Source organism: Phascolarctos cinereus, unplaced genomic scaffold, assembly GCF_003287225.1.
Source record: "Phascolarctos cinereus isolate Bilbo 61053 unplaced genomic scaffold, phaCin_HiC Scaffold_3;HRSCAF=262, whole genome shotgun sequence".
In the NCBI taxonomy this organism is placed as follows: Eukaryota; Metazoa; Chordata; class Mammalia; order Diprotodontia; family Phascolarctidae; genus Phascolarctos; species Phascolarctos cinereus.
The window spans coordinates 188851070-188876439 of NW_027555736.1; the positions used below are offsets into that span (position 1 = coordinate 188851070).

Sequence of the window (25370 nt, forward strand, 5' to 3'; positions counted from 1 at the left end):
CCCAGGTCCAGAGATCTTTCCAGCATGTCCACAGGAGCTTGAGTCTCTGAAACTCACTGCTCAGGCAGCAAAGGTAGGGTTTGCTCCCCAGCAGAGGCTGGAGCTCTGGGCTGAGTCTCCCCAGATGACCCATGCCCCCACGAGTCCTAGCGGCACTGGGCCTGGAGTCAGGATGATTCCTCTGTCCTCAGACATTTACTGTCTGTATGGTCCTGGACAAGTCACTTAACCCTGTTGGCCTCAGTTCCTCACCTGCAAAATGAGATGGAGAAGGCAATGGCAGACCACTCCAAAATCTCTGCCAAGAAAACCCCTAATGGGATTAGGGAGAGTCGGAAAGTGACGTAACTACCACAAGCTGTAGTTGTGGGCTGTGGGCCCCTCCCTGCTCCGGGGCCCGCCTCTCGGCTGGGCCTCCCCCCGCCCGCCCCAAGCACCCGCTTCCTCAGTCCCCGCCCTAGCCAGGCTCGTTCCTTCTCTTGGCGCGCGCTCTTGGCGGGAAGGCAGCTGGAGCTGGGAGAGGATGGCGGGGTCCCGGGCGGCTCTCCAGGTGTGGGCTTTTGAGGTTGAGAGCAAGTCGGGAGCCGGACTGCAGAAGCCCGAGCAGGGGAGGGTGGGGAGAGGGGAGAGGGAGACCCCGGCTTTGCTCCTGTAGCTGGGCGGGATCTCCTTGGGCTTGCCTGATGGTGCCGGAGCCTCCGGCTTGTGACCGTAAGTCTTTTTTAAGCGGAGGAAATGAGGCCCCAGGGTGAAGAAGAGACTTGTCCAGGCTTGCAGCTAGCAGTGTTAACTGGCCTCCTGCACTTGGGACTCGTCTGCTGATACTAAATTAAATGAAATGTGGTTGCTGATTTCATTCTTTAAATTAGCCCAGACCTGTTCAGAAACTTGTGACATACAGAGTATTAGGGGCATAGTATGGGAGGAGGGGGGCTGTGAGAGAGACAGCTGTGGTGAGGTCTTGTTAAATGCAGTCTTTTGCTTACTCAGACTTTAGGAAATGCGTCATCATATACTGAGTTATTACAAAGCTCAAGCCAGGGACTTTGTGAGGAAGATCAGATTCTAACACTTTATATTTCTTGTTGAACTAAACAGGTGAATGAATCTAAAGTCCCCCAGAGCATAATTGGCCTATCTCTGACACCAGAACAGAGTATAATTTTACAGAAGCAAGCTCGAGTACTCCTTTTTCCATTTGTTGTCAAAAAGAACAAACAAGGCCAGATGATGAGCCCTCAAAATCCATCAGAAAGTAATTCTAACGGTGAAGAGAAGCCTAAAATAAAAAGGAAACACAGAGAACTTGAAACTCCAGAAAAAGAAGCTATATTTCCCAAAGAATACAGTCTACAAAAATCAGCTTTGGGTTCTCAGACAGAACCAAGTGTTGTGATACCCGAGAATACTAAAGATGTATTGTCTCTCAGCAATGAAATGCAAAGCAATCAGGATGGAGATGGTGACGAAAATGAAACAGCTGATTTGGTAAGCATCTCAGTTTAAGAATTATCTTGTCGGTTTTACCAGCTGACTTATATAATGAAAATGTTATCTTTTGCTTTTAAGTTTCGAGATTTTGGTGAATTTAATAAGTTGGGAGCATTAAAAATGCATGCAGAAGCACTGTGTTTTGAATCTGAGGGCCTAAATTTAAAACAAACCTGTGTGGCCTTGGGCGAGGTACTTCATCTCTCTAGCCCTCAGTATCCTTGTTTGTAAACGAGGCAGTTGGGCTAGATCATCTCTGACTCCTTTCTAGCTCTGAATCCTATGACCAAGTACTCAGAGGAGAGAGGTGAGCCACCTATTTCAGTTAAGGTTTACTGATAGTTTTTTTAAATACCTCACTTGTCTTGAAATGGCTTTTAATTTTGTATATGGTACAGTGAAAGGGATACTTCTGTTGCAAGACACTCACTAGCTGTGTGATCTTGGGTAAGTCAGCTTGACCACTCTTGATCTCAGTTTGTTCAGCTGTTAAGGGAGGTGCTGGGCTATATGATCTTTGAAGTTCTTTAATTCTCTACTTCTAATACTGACCTTTTTTTTTCATTTTATATTTGTAGCATATCATTTGAAGAGTAAAAATTCTGTTAATGTGTCTTGAACTTCCATAATATATATTAGTAAGGTGCACCAGGAGTCACCATCCTCTAAGAGAAAGCATGAAGGAGAAAAAGAATTAGTACTAATTGTACTAATGCTGTGCTTAAAACATCTGTTTAACACAGCTGGCATTTTCCAAGGTTTTCAAAGAGTTTTACTTATATTCTCATTTGGTCCTCACAAAAACTCTGTGAGGTAGATACTGCAGGTAGTGTTATCATTTATATTTTACAGATGAAGAAGCTGGGGCTCTGGGAAATTAAATAATTTGCTCAAGCATGGTCACACAGCTAATAGACATCAGAGGCAAGATTTGAACCCAGGTCTCTCCTGTCTCCAAGCCTACTTTTCCTGATATACCACATTGCCTCAAAAAACATTTATTATGTGCATACCATGTGCTAGGCTTGTGCTTGTGAAAATGTAAAGATAGGGTTAGAATCTTCCTTTGAAAAACTTTGGATCCTGGTAGTGAAGAGAAGATTGAGTAGAGCAAAAATAAATATTAACCCTTATTGCTGATACTATGTACAATGTTCTCCTGTTCTCACTTCACTTTGTATCAGTTCATATAGGTCTTCTCAGGTTTTTCTGAAACCATCCCCTTCATTTTAAAAAAATTTTAAAAATTTTATTAAATTTTTCCCAATTACATGTAAAATTTTTTTCAGCTTTTTTTTTTTTTTTGCATTTTGAGTTCCAAATTCTCTCTCCCACCCATCCCTCCTACGTCCTTGAGAAGGTAAGAAATTCAGTATCTATTATACATGTGACATCATGGGAAATGTGTTTCCATATTAGCCATGTTGTAAAAGAAAGCTCACACATTCACACACACAAATAGAGTAAGGAGTTTACAGCTTAAGAGAAAGGATGTGAGCTATGTATACACATTAATACAACTTAGAAAACCATATAAGAAAGGTTGAACAGGCTTGAAATACTGGTTTGGAAAGGATCTCTTCTATTTAGAGATATTAGGGAGGCCATCATGGATGAGGTAATAATGTGTGATCTAGACCATACACACATACACATATCCTTCTGTATATAAACGTGTGTGTGTGTGTATGTGGTGTTGTGTTCCTGGATTGTGTGTAAGGTCATTGACTTCTTTGTCTTTGTATCCTCAGTACTAGCACATAGTAGGTGCTTAATAAATGCTTGTTAATTGACTGATGATGGTTCTTAATGATATGTGATATTTCTTTAAACAAAAGATATTTTAACAAGAGCTAACCTAACATTTCCTCCCTTTATCTTTTGTTGCCTTTACTTAAAGTTGTAAATGCCTCTGCTCAGTCTCTGAACAAGTAAACGCAACAAGTGTTTGTAAATTTCATTCTTGTTAATAGTTTTCAAGGACACCTCACACTGTTTTGGAAATCCACAGAAACATTTACAGACTTAGGATGCTTTAAAACATTTCATGGAATTGCCAAGACTTTGATGTGACAACATCTTGACTGGTTGGCAGTTTCCTTGTATACATCACTGAATGAATGGGAGGTGACCTTCAAAAGAAGGGTTGGGATGACCTACTTGAAATTAAGTTGCTGTCTTTGTAAGGTGCTGTTGTTGGGAACTGTACTTATAAGTTATTTTTTTTTTCCATAGGATGATTCAGTAGAGTTATCAGCTTATGAGAAGAAGAGGCTAAAAAACATATCAGAAAATGCTGAATTTTTTGCTTCACTTCATTTGGTAGAGGTTTGTATAGATTCTCAATTTAACTGGAAAATACACAAATTCCATCCTATGGGAGTGTGTATGTTCAAGTTTGAGTTGTTACAGCTGCTGTTCTACTGTTCGTCTTTACATTGCCTTATTTTGGATAAGGTGGAGGATGTTTCTTAGGGACAGCAAGTGTAGTTTAGTCAAAATATCTTAGTCCCTGGGGTAGAGCATTCTCTCCTGATTGCTAACCTTATAAAACCCTTCTGCTTTCCTTCCTACCTCTGCCTTGGGAAGAGATTCATTATTTATATATTAAAACTACATCATTATACTTCACTTCTGGATCCTCCCTGCCTCATAGAGTGAGAGGTGCGCTTTGGCTTTCTAAGAGGCATGTCATTGCCCTTAGTGGACATACATGCTAAGGTCGTTGATTTTAACTCTTAGATAAAGACATTTCTTTTTCCTTAATAAGGTTCTTTGGGTAACTAATCCAGATTGATCTCTCTTCCTTTAGCCAGTCCTTTGGAAGTTTAAGTTTGGTGGTGGGAACCTCTGGCTTTTCTACAATCTCTATTTGGGTCTGAGTTGTGGGGTTTTTTTCCCCCCTTTTCATTTATACCTTGTTCACTGTAGACCCTCCAGTCAGTTAAATTCCTGGGCTGAATATACCAAGAAGAAATGTGTTCTAGGATAGAACGTGTTTTGTGGCAATGTTTCATGAAACTGGCATCAGTGTTAAGTGTAATCTGGAGTGTGAATTTTAGGGAATTTATTGATTTCTTTAAATGACAGTTTCCTTTAAATACAGCTTCCAATTGTATTTAAATGTTTGATTAGAAACGATTAACTACTTGAGATGTATGTGAGGGATATATGAGTAGCTTAAGAAATAGAAAATTGAAGCTAAATTGATAGCCATTGCAAACTGAAGATCAGAAAACAGATTTGAAGATGCAGATCAGATAAAGCATTTCTATAGAAGCTATACTTTTAATGTGTTAAGTCAATGGAAGATATGATTAGATTTATGAAAGCTTAATTAAGAGAACTTTGCAGCAAAATATATCTTCTTTAGACTCAGTTATTGAATCTAATAAATGGTAGATACTATACCAGCCTTGTAATGTCCATTACCAGGAAATTAGTGCTGTTGACAAAACAAGGCAGAATTGATAACATCATAGTCATTAAGGTATATGTTATATCTCTCTTTGAGTACTACTCCTTGAGAACAATACCATGACATAAACACTCTTTATTTCTCATTGCCACTAATTGTCTTGTGATCTGTTACGCACTTAGTAAACTGTTAGTTGAATGGAAGAAAGGAATCAGGCATTTGTTAAATACCTACTATGTGCCAAGCACTGTGCTAAGCACTTTACAGATATCTAATTTGACCCTCACAACAACCCTGGGAGGCACGTGCTATGAGTAACCCCATTTGAGATATAAAGAAACTAAGGCAGACAGAGATTAAGTGACTTGCCCTCTGTCACACAGGTAAGAAATGTCTGAAGCTGGATTTTAATTCAAATCTCCCTGACTCCAGTCCCAGCTCTCTATTCACTGCCCCACCTTGCAGCTGCTATTCAGGTTACTTTAACTCTATCAAATTGTTCATTTGTAAAATAGGGATAATTCCACTACTGACCTCACGAGTTTTTGTGAGAAAAGCACTTTATAGGCTGTCTTTATCAGAAAAGTGTTATTGAAAAATGTGTTTATGGTAAAGCATATCACGGTAATGTTTTTACATAATGTATTTTGGATATTTTACAGACAGCTGCAAGGTTACGCAAAATGATAGCTAAAAGACCATCTCGTGGAATCAAGAGGTAAAGTAATATTTAGGTCTGTGATTCTTAGTCTGGGATATTGTAGAATATGTAGTCAAAAGACTTGAGAAAGTAGCATCAAACAGACTTGAACTGACTGGAGAGACCCTGGAGGAAAGTCATCCTCAGCAAGGCTGTGTATAACAGTGGAAAGAACTCTTGATTTGGAGTCAGGACCTGGTTTCAAACTCTGTCTCTATCAGGCTATTCTCCCCTCACGCATGTGCTACTGCAGTAGTCTAATTGGTTTTTCTGCCTGCAGTCTTTTCCTTCTCCATTCTGTCTACACAGTTGCCAAATAGTTCCTAAAGCAAAGTCTGACCTTGTCAGTCCCCTAATCAAAACATTTTAGTGGCTCCCTGTTGCTTCTGGGATAAACAAGCTCCTTTATTTGGTGTTGAAAAGCCCTTTACAATCTGGGTGCAGTCTAGGAGGCAGTATGGCGCTGTGGAAAGAGCTTTGGATTTGAAGTCCGAACCCCTGGGTTTTCGTCTGGCCTCTGCCACTCAATGCTGTGTGATTTGGGTCAGGTCTCTTTGGGCCTCATTTTTCCTTCTCTGTAAACTGAGAGAGTTGGACTGGTTGGCCACTAAGACCCCTGCAGCCCTTTATCTGTGATCCTGGTGTCCAAACTCACCCATCCTCTGTTCTGACCAAGCTAACTCACTTCCCTGGGCTTGGCGCTCTTCTGGGTCCTTACAGAGCTCTGCCTCTTAGAATCTTTGTTTCATTGAGCTCTGCTGAAGAGCCTCCTTTCCTGGTAACCTGAATCATTAGTGCTGTTGCCCTCTTTCTTTCGTTCCTCCCTCCCCAGTTACTTTGTATAAACTTATTTGTAGTTTCCCTCCAGTAGTGTATAAGCTGCTGGTCTAGGGTCTATGTTCATTTTTGTCTGAGTATTCCTAACATAGTGCTTGGTTGCTAAAATGTTTCTGAGTTGAAAGGAGCTTACCTTTTATAGAGGAGATACAGTATGCAAACAGGTGTAAGGGGTCATCATTGTCTGATGATACATGTTGTATTATACGTTATCCAAAGATAATTGGTAACAGAAAAAGGTAGGGATTGAAAGTAAATCTGTTAAAATAGGAACCAACATTTCATAGTAAATAAGTAGAAAAAAGGTTCGATTGGTACTTGATCTTGAAAAATGAAATTAAAATTATAAAAATAAGATTTTTATTTTGTGTTTAATAAAATTTAGGTGACAACTACAAGTATTCATCAATTTTCACATTAAAGGATGAAGTATTGACTTTTTTGGTATAATTTTCCCAACAAAATTGTATGATAGCATGATAGAATGTCCTTTACAAACTTTGACTTTAGCATCAAGATAATAGGAGCGTTATTATTGCAAAAATAATCAATGACTTCATTAATATTCTTAGGGCCTTTCTTACTCTTTTTTAATAAATTCAATTTTTCCCTCAATCCTTTCCCCAACCTCCTTCTGGTTTCAGCAAAGAATCTCTTAATCTTTGCATATTTGCGTCATTCTCTTGGAACATTTTTAGTTAACCAAAAAGGTGTTGACCCTTGGCCTGGTGGTTGAGATTAAATGTTAAAGGGGAGGGGAATCTTTGAGGGGGTACAAATTTTATAAGTGGGTTTTTTTTATAATGAAACTTTTGTCATAGCCAGTTTTAGTGTGAGAAAGACTTGAGGGTTAATTCTGGTCTCTGATACTTACTGTCAAGTCACTTATTTTCTCAGTGCTCAAAATGCAGTGGTAGAGGGAGTTTCATCACTAGGAATTATTACAGTTCAAGGTCAAGATGAAATATCTGTAAGAATTTAGTTAATAAATGTTTGAATAGTAAATATTTGGATACGTTAACATAAGGGTAGAGAGAGCACTAACAACTAAGGGATCTAAGAAGTCTTCCTGTAACACATGGCGCCTGAGCTGAAGCCTAACTGAATCTGGGAGTTCTAAGAGGTGGTGGCGAGGAAGGAGTTCATCCTAGGCTTGGAGACCAACAAGGGCGGGGAGCTTAGACCTAGAGCTGGAGAAGAACAAGTAGACCAGTTTTCTGGGAACGTGAGAGTGCACAAAGAGGTGTTTTATACGATAAACCTGAAGAAAAGGTAGATTGGAACCCGTTCGTGTGACTGTCATTGTTCAGCTGAGGAGTTTGAGTTTTATCCTAGAGGCAAGAGAGAGCTACTCAGTATTCTTGGATATGGAAGTAGTCCTTCCAAGCACGTGGTAACACTTGTGCTTCAGCATGATTATTTTGGGAGTTGTGTGGAGGATGGATTGGAGAGGATAAAGAATGGAAGTCTAGAATCCAGTTAGGAGGTTCTTGGTATAGTCTGTGAGAGTACATTTCACCTGGAGCTAAACTATGATGGTGACGGATAGGATAGAGGGAACTGATAGAAGAGGTGTTGTGGAGGTAAAATCAATAAGATTTGGGAACTAATTATGTTTAGCAGTTCAGTGAGAGGGGAAGAGCTGATCACTTCCAAATTCTGACTTGGCTTACCGGGAAGGATAGTATTACCCTCAGTAGAATAGTGCCTTTGTACTGGCTGTCTGGCTGTCCCTTGCACCTAGAATGCCTTATTCCTTTACCTGTACATCTTAGTTTCCCTGACTTCAAAACTCTATTCTAATTCTACCTTCCTCTGGAGGACTCCTACCTACTAGTGTTTTTCCTTCAGATTGCCTTCTGTCTAGTCTGCTTCATGTGTCTCTTGTATGTATCTAGAGATTTATTTACCTGTTGCCTCACCTGTTAGAATGTAAGTGCCTCAAGGGCAGGGAACTGCTTTTGCTTCTTTGTAGCGCTTAGTACAATACCTGGTGCATACACAGTAAGACCTTAAATGTTTGACTGATGAGTAGATGTCCAGGAGCTAAAGATGTCTGCTGGTTCAGTTTCCTAGGATGATGTTCATCTGGTGTTCATCTAAATTCATCTTGGGAAGCTAGTACTCTCTTACCATCTAATTACTTGGCTTGGCTATCAATTTCTGAGTAACCCTTTTTGGTTTGTCCTTTGGAGTCTGATCATTCTCATTTGCAGAAAAAGCAAAAACAAAATAAAGAACTGAACAACCGTCTACTCTCTGTTGGTTATCTTTGTCCCATCCACTCGGCAGCAGTTTTTTTTCTTTGAGCTTTCTCTTTTTCCAGTAGAGGTTTAAAAAAAGAAAAGGAAACCATTTTTTATGTCCTTCGCTTTTCCCCCCTAGCTTTAGTTCATCCTGAGCTTTAGCACACTTGACATTCTTATAGGTCTTTTCCATGGTTTTATATTTATCTAGTTACCTGCTTTTGTTTCTATCTGCTGTACTTTTTCTTTGTTTGTTTTTTAATCTAAGATGAGAGGTTCCCTGTGAATCTGTATTGGGAGGAGAAGAAAAGACAATGAGTGCTTTATATATAGCACCTATTCCTACTACATACTAGGCACTGGCTGGCTGCCCCTCATGCCTAGAATACTAAGTGAATACCTTCACTTCTACCCCTTCCTTTTTTTAAGCACTTTATAATATCTCATTTGATTCTAACAACAACCCTGTAAGATTGGTGCTGTTATCCCCATTTTATAGTTGAGGAAACTGAGGCAAACAGAGATCAAGTGATTTGACAGCTTACAGCTAGTAAGTGTCAGAAGGTGGATTTGAGCGCAGGCCTTTCTTCCTCCGGTGTTTTGTCTGTTGTGCCACCTAGCTGTTTTAGAGAAGTCTTCTTTTTATTGGTCATTAGAATTAATTCTCTTTGTGTATTAAGGATTTCATTCTTTGTGTGTGTGTGTGTGTGTGTGTGTGTGTGTGTGTGTTTCTTTTCTTTTTTTTTTTTTAGGCAGTTGGGGATAAGTGACTTGCCCAGGGTCATGCCACTAGTAAGTGTCAAGTGTTTGGTCTGAGGCCGGATTTGAACTCAGGTGTTCCAGACTCTATCCACTGCGCCACCTAGCTGCCCCTCAGAATTTCATTCTTGAGAGTTTCCTGTCCCTCTTAAGCTGACTTGCCCTGTAGAATTTTAGTCCATGGGATCCTATTAGTTCTTTTTCTAAACCTTTTGAAATCTTCTACAGTTTAGGGTGTATATCAGAACCTGCCCAGCTCTCCTGTCCTTTATCACAAATTGTAAGATGAAGTAGTCACTTCTTTGTGAGGTTTCTTTCATTTCCACCCCAGGTATACTTGGCACAGAGGAGAATTCCTTCGGCTGTTGCTCATTGGGACCAGGTGATAAAATGTGGATCAATCAGTTGCATCTATCCTATTAGAAAAACGAAAGCACTGTTCTGTGGACAGCTACTGTGTAGCATTACTTTTTGTATGAGGGGAATAACATAGTTTTTGTCAGAGGCTGAACTTGTTGATTTCTTTACAGTACCAACAAATAGAATCTGCTGATTTATTTCTGAACTAATGTAGACTGTGGTTGTGGTTGCAGTCATGGAAATTAAATTAAAAGTTGTTATAGTTGATTGCCATGTCTTCTTTCCTACTAGTAATAGTAACGTTATTAACCTATGCTATAAGTTAACACAGACTTTTAATTCCTTTAGAAAGAAGCTGAAGAAGGCAGAAGATGAGATTGTTTGTCGAAGATCCATGAGGTTATTAAAAGTAGATCCGTCAGGAGTCCCATTACCAGATCCTTCACCACAGCCTGAATCAGTAGATCAATATGTAAGAGTGACAGTACAAATAGAATACACTAACAAGAACCTTAAAATTCCTTAGAATTTTGAAACTGTAGTAAAATATCATTAATTAAGAATTAACTAATTGTGGATTAGAATTAGAATTTGTATTAGATGGGTTTGAATTTGTGCTGAAGTTGGCTTTTGTAGGCTCATGTAGGAAATGGAATTATGTCATTTGTTTAATTGTGTGCAAGAGGAATGTCCATCTGTTCAAGAGGGTGTACTTTTTTAAGCTTTATAAAAATACTCAAGTTGAATGAACACAAAGTTAAAACTGGTATTGATTAGTTGAGTGTATTTACTAGGTAACACCGGATTGGCTGTGTTCCGTTTACTTATATTGAAAGCAACACAAATACATTTTACCCTAGTATTCAAGAATGAAGACTTCACAAACTCAGGGAACTTGTATATGTAAAGCACTTAGCATAGTGCCCAGCACATAGCAGGTGCTATGTAAATGCTTATTTTCCTGCCTTCCCTGTCCTCTAACAGAGTTGCTTTGTAAAGCTAGTTAATGGTAGCATGGTAATGAATTTAAATAGATAAATAATAGATAAATGCTAGGCATGGTGTCATATACCTGTAATCTCTTGCCACTGGGGAGAATGAGGTTGGTGGGTTGCTTGAGCTCAGTTGTTCTGAGATGCATGTGCTTTAAGGCTAAAGCCAATTGGATATCTGTACTAAGTCTGACCCCAAAGTAGTGAGCTCTGGGGGACACCATATTGTCTAGTGAGGAGTGAACCAGCCTTAGTTGGGAATCTGAGGATGTCAAAGCCTCTGTTCTGACAAACAGAGGGTTTGGGCCCATTATTGTGGCTGCTATGCTTTCAGCTTGAGTGAGATAGGGAAACCTAGTATCCAAAGGAAAAAATAACAAATAAAATAAACAGAAAACAAACATAGATGGGGAAGTTGATTTTAATTCCAACTGCCCTTGAGAACCCAAAATTATTTCTTAACTAGGACTGTCAGAAAATGTCTTGAATCACAAAGTTGATTTCTCCTGAACTATCTGTAATGCTGGCAGTAATCCAAGATTATAGACTAAGCTGATTGGCAAGGAGAGAGGCAAGAAAGGACAAGGGAATTAAAGAGGATGAAGTAGAAGTGAAGGGTAGAGGGGAACACAGAGGGAAAGAAAATTGAAGAGAAAAAGGTTATAGGAGGGAGAGGGAAAGAGAATCTGGTTTTTATCCATCTGTGTATATTAAAATAGAAGGGTAGAGTAACTCTTGCTACCTTGTTTTTCCTTGCAATACCAGTGTATAACTTAAAAAATTTTTTTAATATTCATTTAAAAATTTTTTGAGTTCCAAACTCCCTCCTTCCCCTCCCCCCTCATTTGTATAACTTTTAAAATAGTGTCATATAGAGTGGATAAACTATATATGCTTGTCTCTTACTGGAATGGTAAGCATTTGCCTGTAGAAAGAAAGTTAAGGGTTGTTCATAATAAGGTGGTAGTGATGTTTCTTCTCACATTTGTCTTTTCAACATCGTAGACTTTTTTCTACCCTTATCTTTTAGACCATATTCCTAATTAGGAAGGAATTATATTGTAAGAACAACTTTGGGTTTCAGGATGATAAGATACTGTACTCTTGCAATATAACTATTAAAGGTTTTTAATTTTGGGGTATTATTCCATACTTTTCTCTCTGATATAATAAATTGGCACAACTTTTTCAAAAAGGCAGTTAACTGATCTTTGAATTAGTTACATAATATGAAGGATCTCTCCAAAGGACTAGGACTATGGGGAAACTTCAGTTAATGATTTCTATTTAGTTTCACTAGACAGCATTATAAGCTTTAGATGTTTTGTAAGCACTTGATAAGTATTGATTGATTTGATTTTCCAAATGTTCATACAGCTTATGTGGTTAAGCACTTTGCTCTTAGGAAGTATCTTAGATGTTCTGTGTTGCCATAGGTGAATTTGATTCCTTAATTTTCTAGAGTGTTCAAGAAGAGATAAGCTTCATCAAGTTCATGAACTAAGGGTTGTAAACAAAGGGATGTGTAATGGTGAACACTGTATAAAATGTTTTAAAGCCTCAAAGAAAAACTTGTTTCTGTTTTTTTCTAACAGACTCGCTTGCCTCCTGGCCCTTTGGAAATGATACCTGAAAATCAAACTGGTGAAAATGAAATGTTTAAAGGAGTTTTACAGATGTGGATGAAAATAAGCCAGGTATCACTTTCAGAACTTTTTTAACTGTTGTGGTTTTAGTATATTTAAGAGAATGTTGGAATAAATGCATTATCTTATTGCTCTGATTTCTCTCTAATATTGCAGCCAAGAAATAAGAGTACTAAGAAGTTATCTAGTATGAAAAGGTAAATTTAAACAAAATTTTTTTGTTTTAAGTAGAAATATTTTGAAATTTTAAATGAATTTCTCTTTTCAGATACCAAGCAAGTTTGACTGGCATGGTCATTAGTGAAGATACTATCTGCAAAGTTATCAGAAGCAGAATATCCTCTATGGCTATTCATCCATCAGAAACTAGGACATTGGTAGCAGCTGGGGACAAGCTTGGCCAAGTTGGACTATGGGATTTGGTAACTATTTCTATTTTCTATTTGAAAATGAGAAAGTACAATCAGAAAGTAGAAAAGAAAATGCCCTAGATCTATGTGTTATAAATATTAAAATTTGTATTTGCGTCTTATGATTGCAAGTTGCATTATTCAAATCTCAAAAGCTTAAATTCCTTTTGCTGAGCCTCACTGTTATTTGGATACTTTGATGCAGTAAACAGAGCAGTGGATTAGAGATCAGAGGACCTGGGTGAAAAACCAGCGTGGCCATTTGCTGCCTTTGTTACATTGGGCAAATCATTTCAACCCTCTGGGCCCCAGTGTTCTTGTAAAATTAGTGGGTTGGACTAGATGAACTATAAGGTCCCTTCCAATTTTAAATCTCTCATCCTATAACCTGGAATATCATTGGTGTATTAGATAGCAGAAGTATACAAAATAATTGATTAAGTGATTCTGAAGTTATTCTGAAAATAGAAACAGGTAGCTCAATTTTTCTCGGAATATGGTGTGGTATAAGTTGTTTACTGGAGTAATTTTTTTTACTTAAGTCAAGGAACATTTATTAAGGGCCTACTGTGTAGCAGGTACTGTTATGCTAAGCACTGAGGATAAGAAGAAAAGGCCAAAACAATCCTTTCGGGGAGCGCACAGTCTAATAGGGAGAGACAACATGCAGATAGCAGTACACAAACAAGATATATATGGGATAAATTGGAAATAGTTACAGAGGGAAAGCACTAACATTAAGTAGGATTAGAGAAGATTTCTTGCAGACAGTGGAATTTTAGCTGAGACTTGAGGAAAGCCAAGTGGTACATTTTCTTTTTTAAAGGGAAAAAATGGGGGCCATTTTTTTCCCCCTCTGCCTTGGAATGAGAATTCTAATCCCCTTCCTCCAACCCTGCATCTGCAACTGCCTCCTGGACATTTTCACTTGGATGACAATTTCATAGTCATATCAAACTCAGCTAGACTCATCATCATGTCCACTCTAAATGAGCTCCTTTTCCCAATTTTATTGTTTTATTCTCCTAGTTACCCAGGCTTGAAATCCTATAGTAGTTGGGCTTCCTACAGTAGTTCAGGTCCTCTTATTTTCAGTATCCACTCTAAGTCTTTTTGATTCTTCCTTTAAAAGGATCTATTTGGTTCTTTTCTTAGTTCAGTTCCTTTTGACTTCATACCTGGAATATTGTAGCAGTCTCTAAACTGTGGTTGGTTTTTTTTTTACTACCACTGTCTCCCTGCTTCAGTTTATCTTATACACAACTGCCAAAATAATCTTCATAGAAGGTCTTACCACGTCATCTGCGCAAGAATCTTTAGGAGCTCCCTGTCTTTTCTAGGACAGAATATAAACTTCTCAGCTTGACATTGGAAGCCCTTCACAATCTGGCTCCAAACCCTAGCAGGTTTATTGCACACTCCTCCAAGGTGCAGCACTTGGTGATCCCTCCAACACAGTTGTCCCTTTGGGAATCCTTTCCTGATCTCCTAAGTATTAGGGCTCTCTCCATCCTTAAATTATCTTGTACATAGATTAACAAATAAATACATGTTGTATCCTCAAAATAGAATTTAAATGCTTCAGAGGCAGGGACCGTTTTTCATTTCATCTTGGTTTGTCCTACACCTGCCATGGTGTCTTGTACTGCTTAATAAGTGCTTGTTTGAGTGAATGCTTTTGCCAGATAAGCCCTCAGAAACATTGCTTTCTTTGTGTTTTCATATTTTGCTTAAAAAGCTACAGTGGTGCTTTACTGCTCATTTTTGTGAAAGAAATTTTATTGATTGTCTTTAACATCACTCAGTATCTCTTCCCTCTCCTCCCCCCACCTCCTCCAGAGAAGGGACACATAACAGGTAATTATTATATATATATATATATATATATATATATATATATATATATATATATATATAAAATTTTTTTTGCTTTTAGGCAATTGGGGTTAAGTGACTTGCCCAGGGTCACACAGCTAGTAAGTGTCAAGTGTTGGGTCTGAGGCAGGATTTGAACTCAGGTCCTCCTAACTTCAGGGCCGGTGCTCTATCCACTGTGCCACCTAGCTACCCCAACAGGTAATATTTTTAAAGGAAAAAAAGAGATAATCAGTGACACTGATACATTGAAAAAGTCTGAAAATACATGCAGTGAACCACCCCTGTGGACTTCCCGCCTCTGCAAAGGAGTGGGGTTGGGGTGTCTTTTCATATTTCTCTGAAGTGATGCTTATCCTTTAAATGCACAGCATTCACCTTTGATTGTTTAGCGGTTATTCATTCCATTTACATTGTTGTAGTCATTGTGTACATTTGTTTTCTTGGCTCTGCTTATTTTATTCTGCATTAGATCATATAAATCTTTTCTTCTGTGTTCATTTATATTTGCCTTTCTTACAGCACAGTAATGTTGTATTCGATTCTTATGCTACCAGAAAAAGAACTACTTTAAATATGTTGGTGTTTAGGAATGTTTTCTTCTTATCAGTGACCTGCTTGAGATATAACCATAGTAGTGGAATCTTTGGGTCAAAGGGAGTGGTCATTTTAATCACTTTATTTGTATAATTGTTTTCCAGAATGGGTGTGCTGATTTTGCAACTCCTCCAATAATGTACTAGTATGTTTTTCCAAACCCTTCCAACATTGATTGTTTCCATATTTTTTCATCTTTGCCAATTTATTGCGTATTAATTTATTCCAGACTTTCTAGCTGGACGTTCGTGGCTCATTTTTAAGTAGTTCCACCTTATTTAATCAACTTTTTTTCTTTTAAAATGGCCCCATTGTTTCAATTGCCTGTTCTTGTTATTCCTCCCGAAAGCCATGACTATTATTGCCTCTGTGTCTTTATGGAGTACTCTTGGCTTGTAGTGCTTGTTAAGTGTTGTTAAGACCGTTCTTCACTTCCAAATCCTACAGTTCCTTCAAGGGCCGGCTCAAAATCCATTCCTGGCTCAAGTTTTATCTATTTTCCTGAAGCCTTCCGAGACCAACCAAAGCTCATAGTTAGCAATTTCTTGGAATTTGTTAGCACCTCTATACTATATGGATCTGTAAGCTACTAATTTATGTTTGCTGGTTTGTTTATTTACGTGGTTTCTTCTCTAATTATTCTACTTCTCAAACTATATGATAAGAAAGAATGGAAGGGAACAAACAACTATTAAACAGCTGTTCTGTACGTGCTGGTTACTGGGCTAAGCACTTTACTAGTATTTTCTCATTTGAGCCTTACTACAGTTCTGGGAGGGAAGTGCTACTAGGGAGGTAGAGGTTAAGTGTCTTGCCCAGGGTCATACTCAGTGTCTGAGGTCAGATTTGAACTTGGGTTTTCTTGCCTTCAGGTCTGTGGTTGGTCCACTGTGCCCCCTCGATGGAAGGCAGGGGCTATAGCTTTTGGTTCTGTTGAATCACTTAGCACAACATAGAGTATAGAACAGGTGTAGTAATGACATCAGGGAGAGAGAATGGCTTAAGGGTGAAGATGGTGTTTTAAAATTTTGCAACATCCAGGTGATATGTGTGAAGATTAGAGATAAGAGCACAATAAACAGTCTGGAAGTGATGGTTGTCTTATGTTATCCTCGTGAAATAAGATCACAAATATCTAGTGGTCAGTGGGATGAAGAGCAACCTAAAATGGTAGATCTGGAGTGGTCCTTGAGCTCACATGTGGCTTCCTTACTTTAGGTACAAAAAGGTGTAAAAAAGTAAAGAGAGTAATTAGTCCAAGGCCACTTGTTTATTGCAAAGCTGGAATGAAAAGCTGTGTTTCTTTTTTGTATTTCCCATGTAATTGTAACCTTTGTGTCAAAGATTTGTGACTGACATAAAGATCCTGGGTTACTTTGTTAGGAGCATGTAACACTTTGCTTGAACCTGTCCCCCCCCGGGAAAAGATCTGCCTGCAGTAGGAGATCGGCATCTGGCCACATAGTATCAGAAAGAAAGGAAAATCAACAAATATTAATTAATTGTGCTCTCTAAGGTCACGTCCCTGTTCTAAATTCTGTGACATTGCATATAGGCTATTGCAACAAGCAAATTACAGCAAGCTAAAGTTCCTAGAAGTTTCATCGTGAGTATTTCCTGGGATAATTTACAGGGCCTAGTTGAAGAATCTTTTCACAATGGGGTCCTGCTTTAGTGGATAACCTGATTATTTCTTTTCTTATACCCTCATCTTAAAAACAGAATAAAAGGCACAGCACATTTTATTCATTCTTTCTTTTCCCATTGCTACCACTTCCCAGTGAGTCTGCCCTTCCCTCCCAATAGAACCTGCCCTTATGATAAAGCAAGTACAATTAAGTAAAACAACTAAGCAAACACATTGACCACATCTGGCAGTTCATACCTCATTTGGTACTTATGGCCGATTGGCTCTCTTCGTGAGAGGTAGAAAGCATGTTTTGCTGTTAGTCTTCTGAAGTCATAATTGATCATCGCATTGATGAAAGTTCTGATGTCTTTAAGTGCCTTTCTGCTTTATATTATTGTGCTCATTGAGTAATTTGTTCTCTTGGTTTTACTTCATTCTGTACAAGTTTCCTCAAGTTTCTTTGTTTCTTTCAATACAATAATATTCATACAAGTTTCCTCAAGTTTCTTTGTTTCTTTCAATACAATAATATTCATACAAGTTTCCTTAAGTTTCTTTCGGTGCAATAATATTTTATTATATTACATACCGATTTTTTTTAGCCATTCTCTAGTTAAAGAATACCTGCTTTGCTACCAGTTCATTCTCACTACAAACAGTGTTCTGTATCTATGTCTGTACATAAATACACATGCATATATGGGAACTTTCTGTCTTTGTCTTTGCTAGGGTCTCTGCCTAGTGGTGTTATTACTGGGTCAAGTAATATATTTAGGGACTTTGCCAGTATAATTCCAAACTATTTCCCAGGATACATCTCCATGAATAAAATAGGAGGATACAAAATAAATCCACCATAATTGCTAGTATATCTATTTGCAGCAATTTAAAAATGCATAAAATATCTAGGAGTACATCTACCAAAACATATTTGAGACATAAATGCTTTAGTATAAAATACTCTTTATAGAGATAAATTAAGACCTAAGTAATTGAAGCTGTACGCGTTGCTAATGTGTGGGCTTTGCTAATACAATAAAGATGACAAAATACACAATTTAATTTACAGATTTAATGTCCTACCACTGAAACTATCAAAGGCTCACTTTATGGAGTTAGAGGGATAGGGCTTCACTTGAGGACCTGGAAGGCCACACGTGGCCTTGAGGCCACAGATTCCTCACCTCTGAAGACAAAATAATAACAGCATTCATTTGGAGGAATAAAAGAACTAGAATCTCAAGTGAAATAATGAAAAATAGTAGAAATGAAGGGTTAATAGCCACTTTCAGACCTTGGACCACATTATAAGATAGTAACCATCCAAACTCTTTGGTGCTAGTTAAAGAAATGGAAAATTAGATCAGTGGAACTGACTGAATAATAATGTATCAAACAACTGAAGTAAATAACTTTGCTCAATAAACCCAAGATCATAAATATCTTGGTGGAAGAACTTGGCTATTCAACAAGAATTTCTAGGCAAACTAGAAAGAAGTTTTAAGAAAAAAATATTTAGGCCAGTACCTTATATGTCTATTTGAATGGTTACTTGAATATGAAAGGATTATATCATTTCAAGATGGAGGAAAGTGGATAGCAGTACCTTTAACAAGTAGGGGTATGGGGGAGAATTCCTAACCAAACAAGGGGCAGAAAAATCACAACTAATGAAACAGACAATTTTGGTTATATGAAATTAAAAAGCTTTTGCATTGGGGCAGCTAGGAGGTGCAGTGGATAGAGCACCAACCCTGAAGTCAGGAGGACCTGAATTCAAATCCGGCCTCAGACCAAACACTTGACACTTACTAGCTGTGTGACCCTGGACAAGTCATTTAACCCCAATTGCCTAAAAAAAAAAAAAGCTTTTGCATGAACAAAATTAATGTACCTAGGATAACAAGGGAAACTATTAATTGGGGGAAAATTTTTGCATCGAGTACTTCTGATAAAGTTCTGATATCTAAGCTATATAGTGAATTAGCATGCATATATCAAGAGCCATTCTCCTAGTAGCTAAGGGGTTAAAGGATAGAAACAACTAAATCTCAGAAGATATATTTTATATTAACTATCCCTAACAGTTAAGAGAAATGCAAATTAAAATAAGTGAGGTTTCATTTCATACTGATAAATTGACAAAAGTTAGAAATAGTCAATGATGGAAGGGCTGCAGGAAAAAAAGGCACAATAATATAGTATTGTTAACTTAAATTGGCCCAATGATTCTGGAAAACAATTTGGAATTAAGCTTAAAAACCAACTAACACGTCTATGCCCTTTGACCTACAGAGCCCCTTGCTAGAAAGAAGCCCCAAGGAGATTAAACAGAAAGGAAGAGGGGAGGAGAGAGGAAGAAAGTATCTGTAAAAAACTAGAAAGTTGGGTCCTTGTAAGTTTGGAAGTGGCTAGACAAACCATGGTACATGAATATAATGGAATATTATTGTACTGCAAGAAACAGAGAATATGAAGAATTCAGAAAGAAAAAAAGACACAAACTGGTGTAGAATGAAGTGATCAAAACCAAGAGAACAGAAGACTCAGGGACAGTAATGATGTAAGCAGAATGAATGATAAAATCAAATGAGATACTATATAATTATAATGACTAATAACTTGTCCCTGGAGAAAGAAGAGAATATACCCCTCTCCTGTTTGGTGGAGAGGTGGGGGACTGTGGGTGTGAAATGTGCTTGTACTTAGAGACACGATTGATGTTTTGATTTTGCTGAACTGGGATTGGGTTTGTTTTAGATCTTGATTATCTTCTGGGATAGCAGTGAAGACTAACATTCAGAAATGAATTTGATATAAAAACAAAAGGCATCAGTAAAACTTACTGTCTTCCCATAGCTCCTCCCAGCAGGACTTACCATTAATATCTTCATGATCACTTTAAGTATTTGAAAGGCTGTCATGTGGAAAAAGGATTAGACCAGTCCTTTTTTGGCTCTAGAGCACTGAAGTAGAAATATAAAGTAAAAGTTGCAGAGACAGATTTTGGGCCAACATAAGGAAATCTACCTTGCAGTTAGAGCTATGTTGAAGTAGTATAGGCTATGTTACGAGGTAGTAGATTGCTACTGCTGAGACTGGATGGCCACTTAATGGGGATGTTGTGGTGGGGGTATTATAGAGGAACAGATTGTGATTTTGTGAAATCTGCATCTAGAAACTGACTTCTTAGGAATTGATAATTTAGTTATAAATGGGACGACATAGAGACTAATTAATGGATTTGTTGGCTATAGCAATATTAATGGAGAAATTTTGATATTGCATTTTTTTATTGTGTATTTTGGGAACAAAGTTATTGTTATTTTTAATAGTGCTTAGGTCTAAGTATATTCAGTGGATGATTTCCTCTAAAAATTGTGTTAGCTCCTTACCAGTAGGGTATGGGAAACAAAGTAGAAATGAGATTGACTTGAGCAGTATTTTATACCGTGGATGAGATGGCTAGTAGACATCAAATTTTCTGATTGAATGAGAAACGAATTATAATCTGTTCTTGATAACTAGATTACTTTTAAAGGGCCATACACTGGTGGGGGAAAAATGTGTAAGCCTCTTAGTGTCATATTTAGTTGGATTGAAAATTGGTAAGAGTATTTTAAGTATAGCTTCAAATTTCCATGTCTTAGCTATTATATAGTAGAGGGAATGTTAATATAGTAAATATTTATAATTTTCGCTCTCTTTCCTCCCTTAAAAATACCTGTTTTTCAGACTCAGGAACCTAGAGAAGATGGGATTTTTACCTTTACTCTCCATAGTCAAGTAGTTAGCTGTCTGAATTTTTCACCTGCCAATCCAGCCCACTTGCTGTCACTGAGCCACGACGGGACGTTACGCTGTGGAGATTTTACCAGGGCTGTGTTTGAAGAGGTGAGTGTCAGAGTGATTCCTTGCAGACCTCAAATCATATTCCAGCTGCTTTATAGAATTATGTGAGTGGTCATTGTGCCAGCCAAATTGGGAGAAAATGACCATTTCTAGATGAGGCTTTTAAAACAAAAGATATTGCTATCCTTTTTTTTTTTTTTTTTTTGCCATATGACTGCCCATTGTAAGGAAAGGAAAATTAACTTTTTTTCATTCTTGGCTCGGTCAGAAATTTGCTAGGGGTGGATATAGGCATGAAATTGGAGTTTAATGTATTTCATCAATAAAGCCACTTCCTGAATAGCCAAAACCTTTTAGCTGGCTACTTACTAGAGGGTATAGCAACCACACTTTAAAACTTTTTCCCCATATTGTCCCATGAGGGTTTAGGAACATCAGACACATCTGCTGCTAGTATGCTTTTATTCCAGTGATGTTAAGATGAAAAGTAAACTGTTGGTTATACATTCAAACTCCACCATTGAGCCTTTTTGCATTCTCATTCTAACCTTCTGAACCTAAAGTTCTCTGTTATTTAGTCCTTGGCTAGTTTTAGCCTTGGAAGACTATGCTGAGCTGAAGTCTACATATGAAAAGTTTAAGGACCCATATTTGATTTGGAACACTTTGCCTTGGATACTTATCTTCCCAGTAGCATTCTAAATCATTAAGCAAGGTCAGTGAAGGATCCACCCCTATCAAAAGGCTACTGAGTTAACTGGAAGTGTTTTCTGTGATTTGATTTATGTCCATTGAGCTACATTGCCAGGTTGTGTAATGGCTCATCTCTCTTCAATACTCTTCTATTCTATCCTTTCCCACAACTGGCCTCCTGTTGGCTGCTCTGGACTTGAGATTTTCCTGGTGGTTATAACCTAACCTGACCCAGGTGCAAGAGAAATTTAGCCTCTCTCTTCTGCTTTTTGTCACCTTGGGGCTGCAGGTACCCTATAGTTTATGGGTTCTGGCTTTCCCCAGTGGCCAGTGATTATGTCTCCTTTCTCTCTTACCCCTTTTCGTTTTTCATTGAGCAAAAGGAGCAGAGGATGAGCACACATGAGTGGGTTGGGGTTATATTATCTTTCCCCGCAAACCTACTATTCTTCTGAATTTCCCTAATTCTGTGGAAGTACTACTATCCTTTAGCCTCCAAGGTTTAAATCTGGGATTACCTACAATCTGACAAGTCTACCTTTCTCCTCATTCCACATATCCATTTATTTGCCAAATGTTGCCATTTTTCTACCTCTGAAAAATCTCTCATCTCAGCTGTATGCATATAGCCATTACCCCAGTTCAGGCTCTCAGCTCTGGAACTAATTGTAGTAGCCCAATACTTGGTATTCTTACCTCAAATCTCTTTGCCTTTTTTCCAATTCATTCTCCATGTAGATGCCAAGGTGAAAAGTGCAGGTCTTACCCTATCACTTCCCTACTCAGTAAATTTCAGTGATTCCTTATTGACTCTAGAATCAAATATTATCTTATCTCTATCTCATCCTTTTTTAATTTTCATTTTTTGTGTAAGTTTTATAATGTACAATGGTAGGGATATTTATATACACTTAAAAATAGGCAAATATATATGTTGTGGGTGTGTACTCAAAAAACTTTTACTTGCTGATAGATGCACAATCAGAAAAGTTCTGTGATTGCTCATTGAATTAAAGAACTAGGATCTTAACTCTAGTTTTTGGATCAAGTCCTTTTTTTTTTCCTTTTGGGCAAATCATATAGTTATTAAATGCCCTATTTTCTCTCTCTTTAGAAAAGGGTTCTAATTTATGGCCAGTGCTTTCTTTTTGGGGTAGTAAGGAGATGTTATCATTATTAAAATTATTTATACTACTAACATTTTTATAAATACCCAGTTTATCCATAGAACTTCTTGGAAGAGGGGTGCTATAGATAACAAGCTATTTATTGCTATTAAGACAAGTGTTTTTATATTTTTAGGTATATAGAAATGAAGAAAGGGATTCTTCATACTTTGACTTCTTGGCTGAGGATGCATCTACTTTAATAGTAGGGCACTGGGATGCAGGTGTGGCTATAGTGGATAGACGGACACCAGGAACTTCACATGAGCAATTTTTCAATTCTGATATGAGCGTAATAAGAACTCTTCAGGTTCACCCAGTGAATAGACATTATTTCATAGCTGCTGGTGCAAGGTAAGTTCTTCCTAACCATATTTATAAGTTAAACCTTGGATATAAGGTTTTCAGTTCAGTTATCAAAGATATTTTGTCAGAAAGAAAAATAACTTGAACTTTGTCACATGTCAGGTGGCATTTTTTTTTCCTTTTATGACTCATTTGAAGTTGTAGTACTCCTCTGGAACCCCTCTTCCATTATTAGCAATTTCCCCTGTGTTCTAAATCTCTTTGATACAGTTTCTATCCCTTTGCACTGACAGAATCCTACCTTCTTCTAGAAGATGTTGAATCCTTAGCTACTCACTCCATTACTGGATGCCCCTTATTCTGGAACCCCGTGAAAGTTAGTCTAGGAAAAGGAGTAGATGTATTCTTTATTACTAACTGCCACTTCCAAATTCTTCCTTTATTGTCTTCACTGTGCATCTCTTCCTCCTTTGGGGTTCACTCTCCGTCTCTGTCTTCCTGATTAGAACTTTGCTGCAGTTCTCTACTGGCTTTCAGGTTACTCTCATTCCTTTCTCAAGGGCAGTCAGTCAGTAAGGATTTATTAAGCACCTGCTGTATGCGGAGTACTGTGCTAAGCACTAAGATGCAAATAAGAAAAAAGACAGTTTTTGCCCTACAGATCATGACTTCTAACCTTAAGTGTCTCTCAAGGTTGTCTCCATACTACTTCACATGCTGATCTCATTAATTCTCACGTATTTAATTATCATCTATGCTGATGACTCTGAAAACCACCCATCCTTGTCCTTACCCCTGTATTGATCTCCAATCTTACTCCCACTGCCTTTCAGACATCTCAAAATTGAATGTCCAATAGACATCTTAAATTCAACATGTTCAAAATGGAACTCACTGTCTTTCCCACTAAACCCTTCTCAACTTCTGCCTTCCCTGTTATTGTCAAGGGCACCACTATCCTCCTAGTCCCTTAGGCTCACAGCCTAGAAGTGGTCCTGGATTCCTCGCTATCTCTACTCCTGTGCTGCCCCATTCTCCATAATCAGTTGCCAAGGCCTGTTGATTTCACTTTTGTTATATCTCCTGGATTTCTCCTGCTCCTGCTCTGCCACCACTCTATTGCAGACCCTCAGCACTAGGTTTATAAAGAAAGGACTGTGAACGTTAAACAGGATTTTCTATTTGATCCTGGAGTTGGTGGGTTATTGACTGTGGAGGGGTGAGATGGTAGGACTGGCTTTTTAGGAATACTGCTTAGGTGGCTGAATGGAAGAGGCCAACTTTGTGAGTAGAGAGAAGGAAATGGCTTCAAAGAATGTTGTGGAGGTAGACTCAATAAGATTTAGGAATTGATTGGATGGCAGCTAGGTGGCACAGTGGATAGAGCACTGAGCTTGGAATCAACTCATCTTTATGAGTTTAGACACTTAACTAGCTGACCCTGGGCAAGTCACTTAACCTTGTTTGCCTCAGTTCCCTCATTTATAAAATGAGCTGGAGAAGGAGATGGCAAACCATTCCAGTGTCTTCGCCAAGAAAACTCCAGATGGGGCCACGAAGAGTCGGACACGACTGGAAACAACTGAACAACAATTGATTGTGTATGAGGTGTGAGAGGGAGGGAAGAGTTGAGAAGGACCCTGAAGTTGCCAACTTGAGTAGCTAGAAGGATGGTGCTACCCTTAATAGAAATGAAGAGGTTAGGAAGATGGGGAGGGTTTTGAGGGAAAGATAATGAGCTTTATTTTAGACATTTTCAGTTGGAAATGCCTAGGGGGATTGAGTGGGAAATGTCTAATGGGCAATAGCTAATGCTGGACTGGAGTTGCAGAGAGAGATGAGAATCAGGCTGGTTATGCAGATCTGGGAGTGGTCTGCATAGAGGTGATAGGTGAAGCCATTGGAGGAGGTATGGTCACTGAGAGATGGTATCTCAATGAGAAGAGAGAATAGGATTTAGTATAGGGCCCTGATGCCCAGCTAAATACGGGGATAGGGCACGAATCCATCAAAGGAGACAGATAAGGAGAAAAATTTAACTTCTTTGAGGGCATTCAATTCCTTTTCACACCTAGTGTCTGGCACTAGGTATATGTATACAGTAGATGCTTAATAGGTGTTTGTTGCTTAAGATAGAGGAGCCAGAAGAGAACAATGTCACAGAAACTCAGGGAAAATATCTAGGAGGAGGTCAATATCATAAGCTACAGGTAAAAAATAGATCAAGATTGAAATAGGCCAGTGGATTTGGCAATTCAGATAACATTGGAAGCCTTGGAGAGAGCATTTTTAATTGAGTCAAGCTGTGAGCCAGGTTGCAAGGAACTGAGTAGTGAGTAATGGTGAGAAAATGGAGGCAAGGAGCATAGGCAGCTTTTTCTAAGAGTCTGGC

At 38.3% G+C, this 25370-nt stretch overlaps 1 protein-coding gene across 2 annotated transcripts in view; it reads left to right on the forward strand.

Moving 5' to 3' along the window:
* Nucleotides 1-25370, forward strand: part of WDR76 (WD repeat domain 76) — a 46076-nt gene that overhangs the window by 7119 nt on the left and 13587 nt on the right. Inside the window, exons 1-10 of one of the 2 annotated variants that reach the window (XM_021009205.2) lie at nucleotides 445-550; nucleotides 1099-1488; nucleotides 3727-3819; nucleotides 5572-5627; nucleotides 10160-10283; nucleotides 12399-12500; nucleotides 12606-12646; nucleotides 12718-12871; nucleotides 20697-20855; nucleotides 22809-23026. In XM_021009205.2, coding sequence (XP_020864864.1) covers nucleotides 524-550; nucleotides 1099-1488; nucleotides 3727-3819; nucleotides 5572-5627; nucleotides 10160-10283; nucleotides 12399-12500; nucleotides 12606-12646; nucleotides 12718-12871; nucleotides 20697-20855; nucleotides 22809-23026 — 1364 coding nt within the window. In that variant the 5' untranslated portion in view covers nucleotides 445-523. Of the gene's footprint in view, nucleotides 1-444; nucleotides 551-1098; nucleotides 1489-3726; nucleotides 3820-5571; nucleotides 5628-10159; nucleotides 10284-12398; nucleotides 12501-12605; nucleotides 12647-12717; nucleotides 12872-20696; nucleotides 20856-22808; nucleotides 23027-25370 lie in introns of those variants that run through there. The other variant, XM_021009206.2, reaches the window with a different exon arrangement.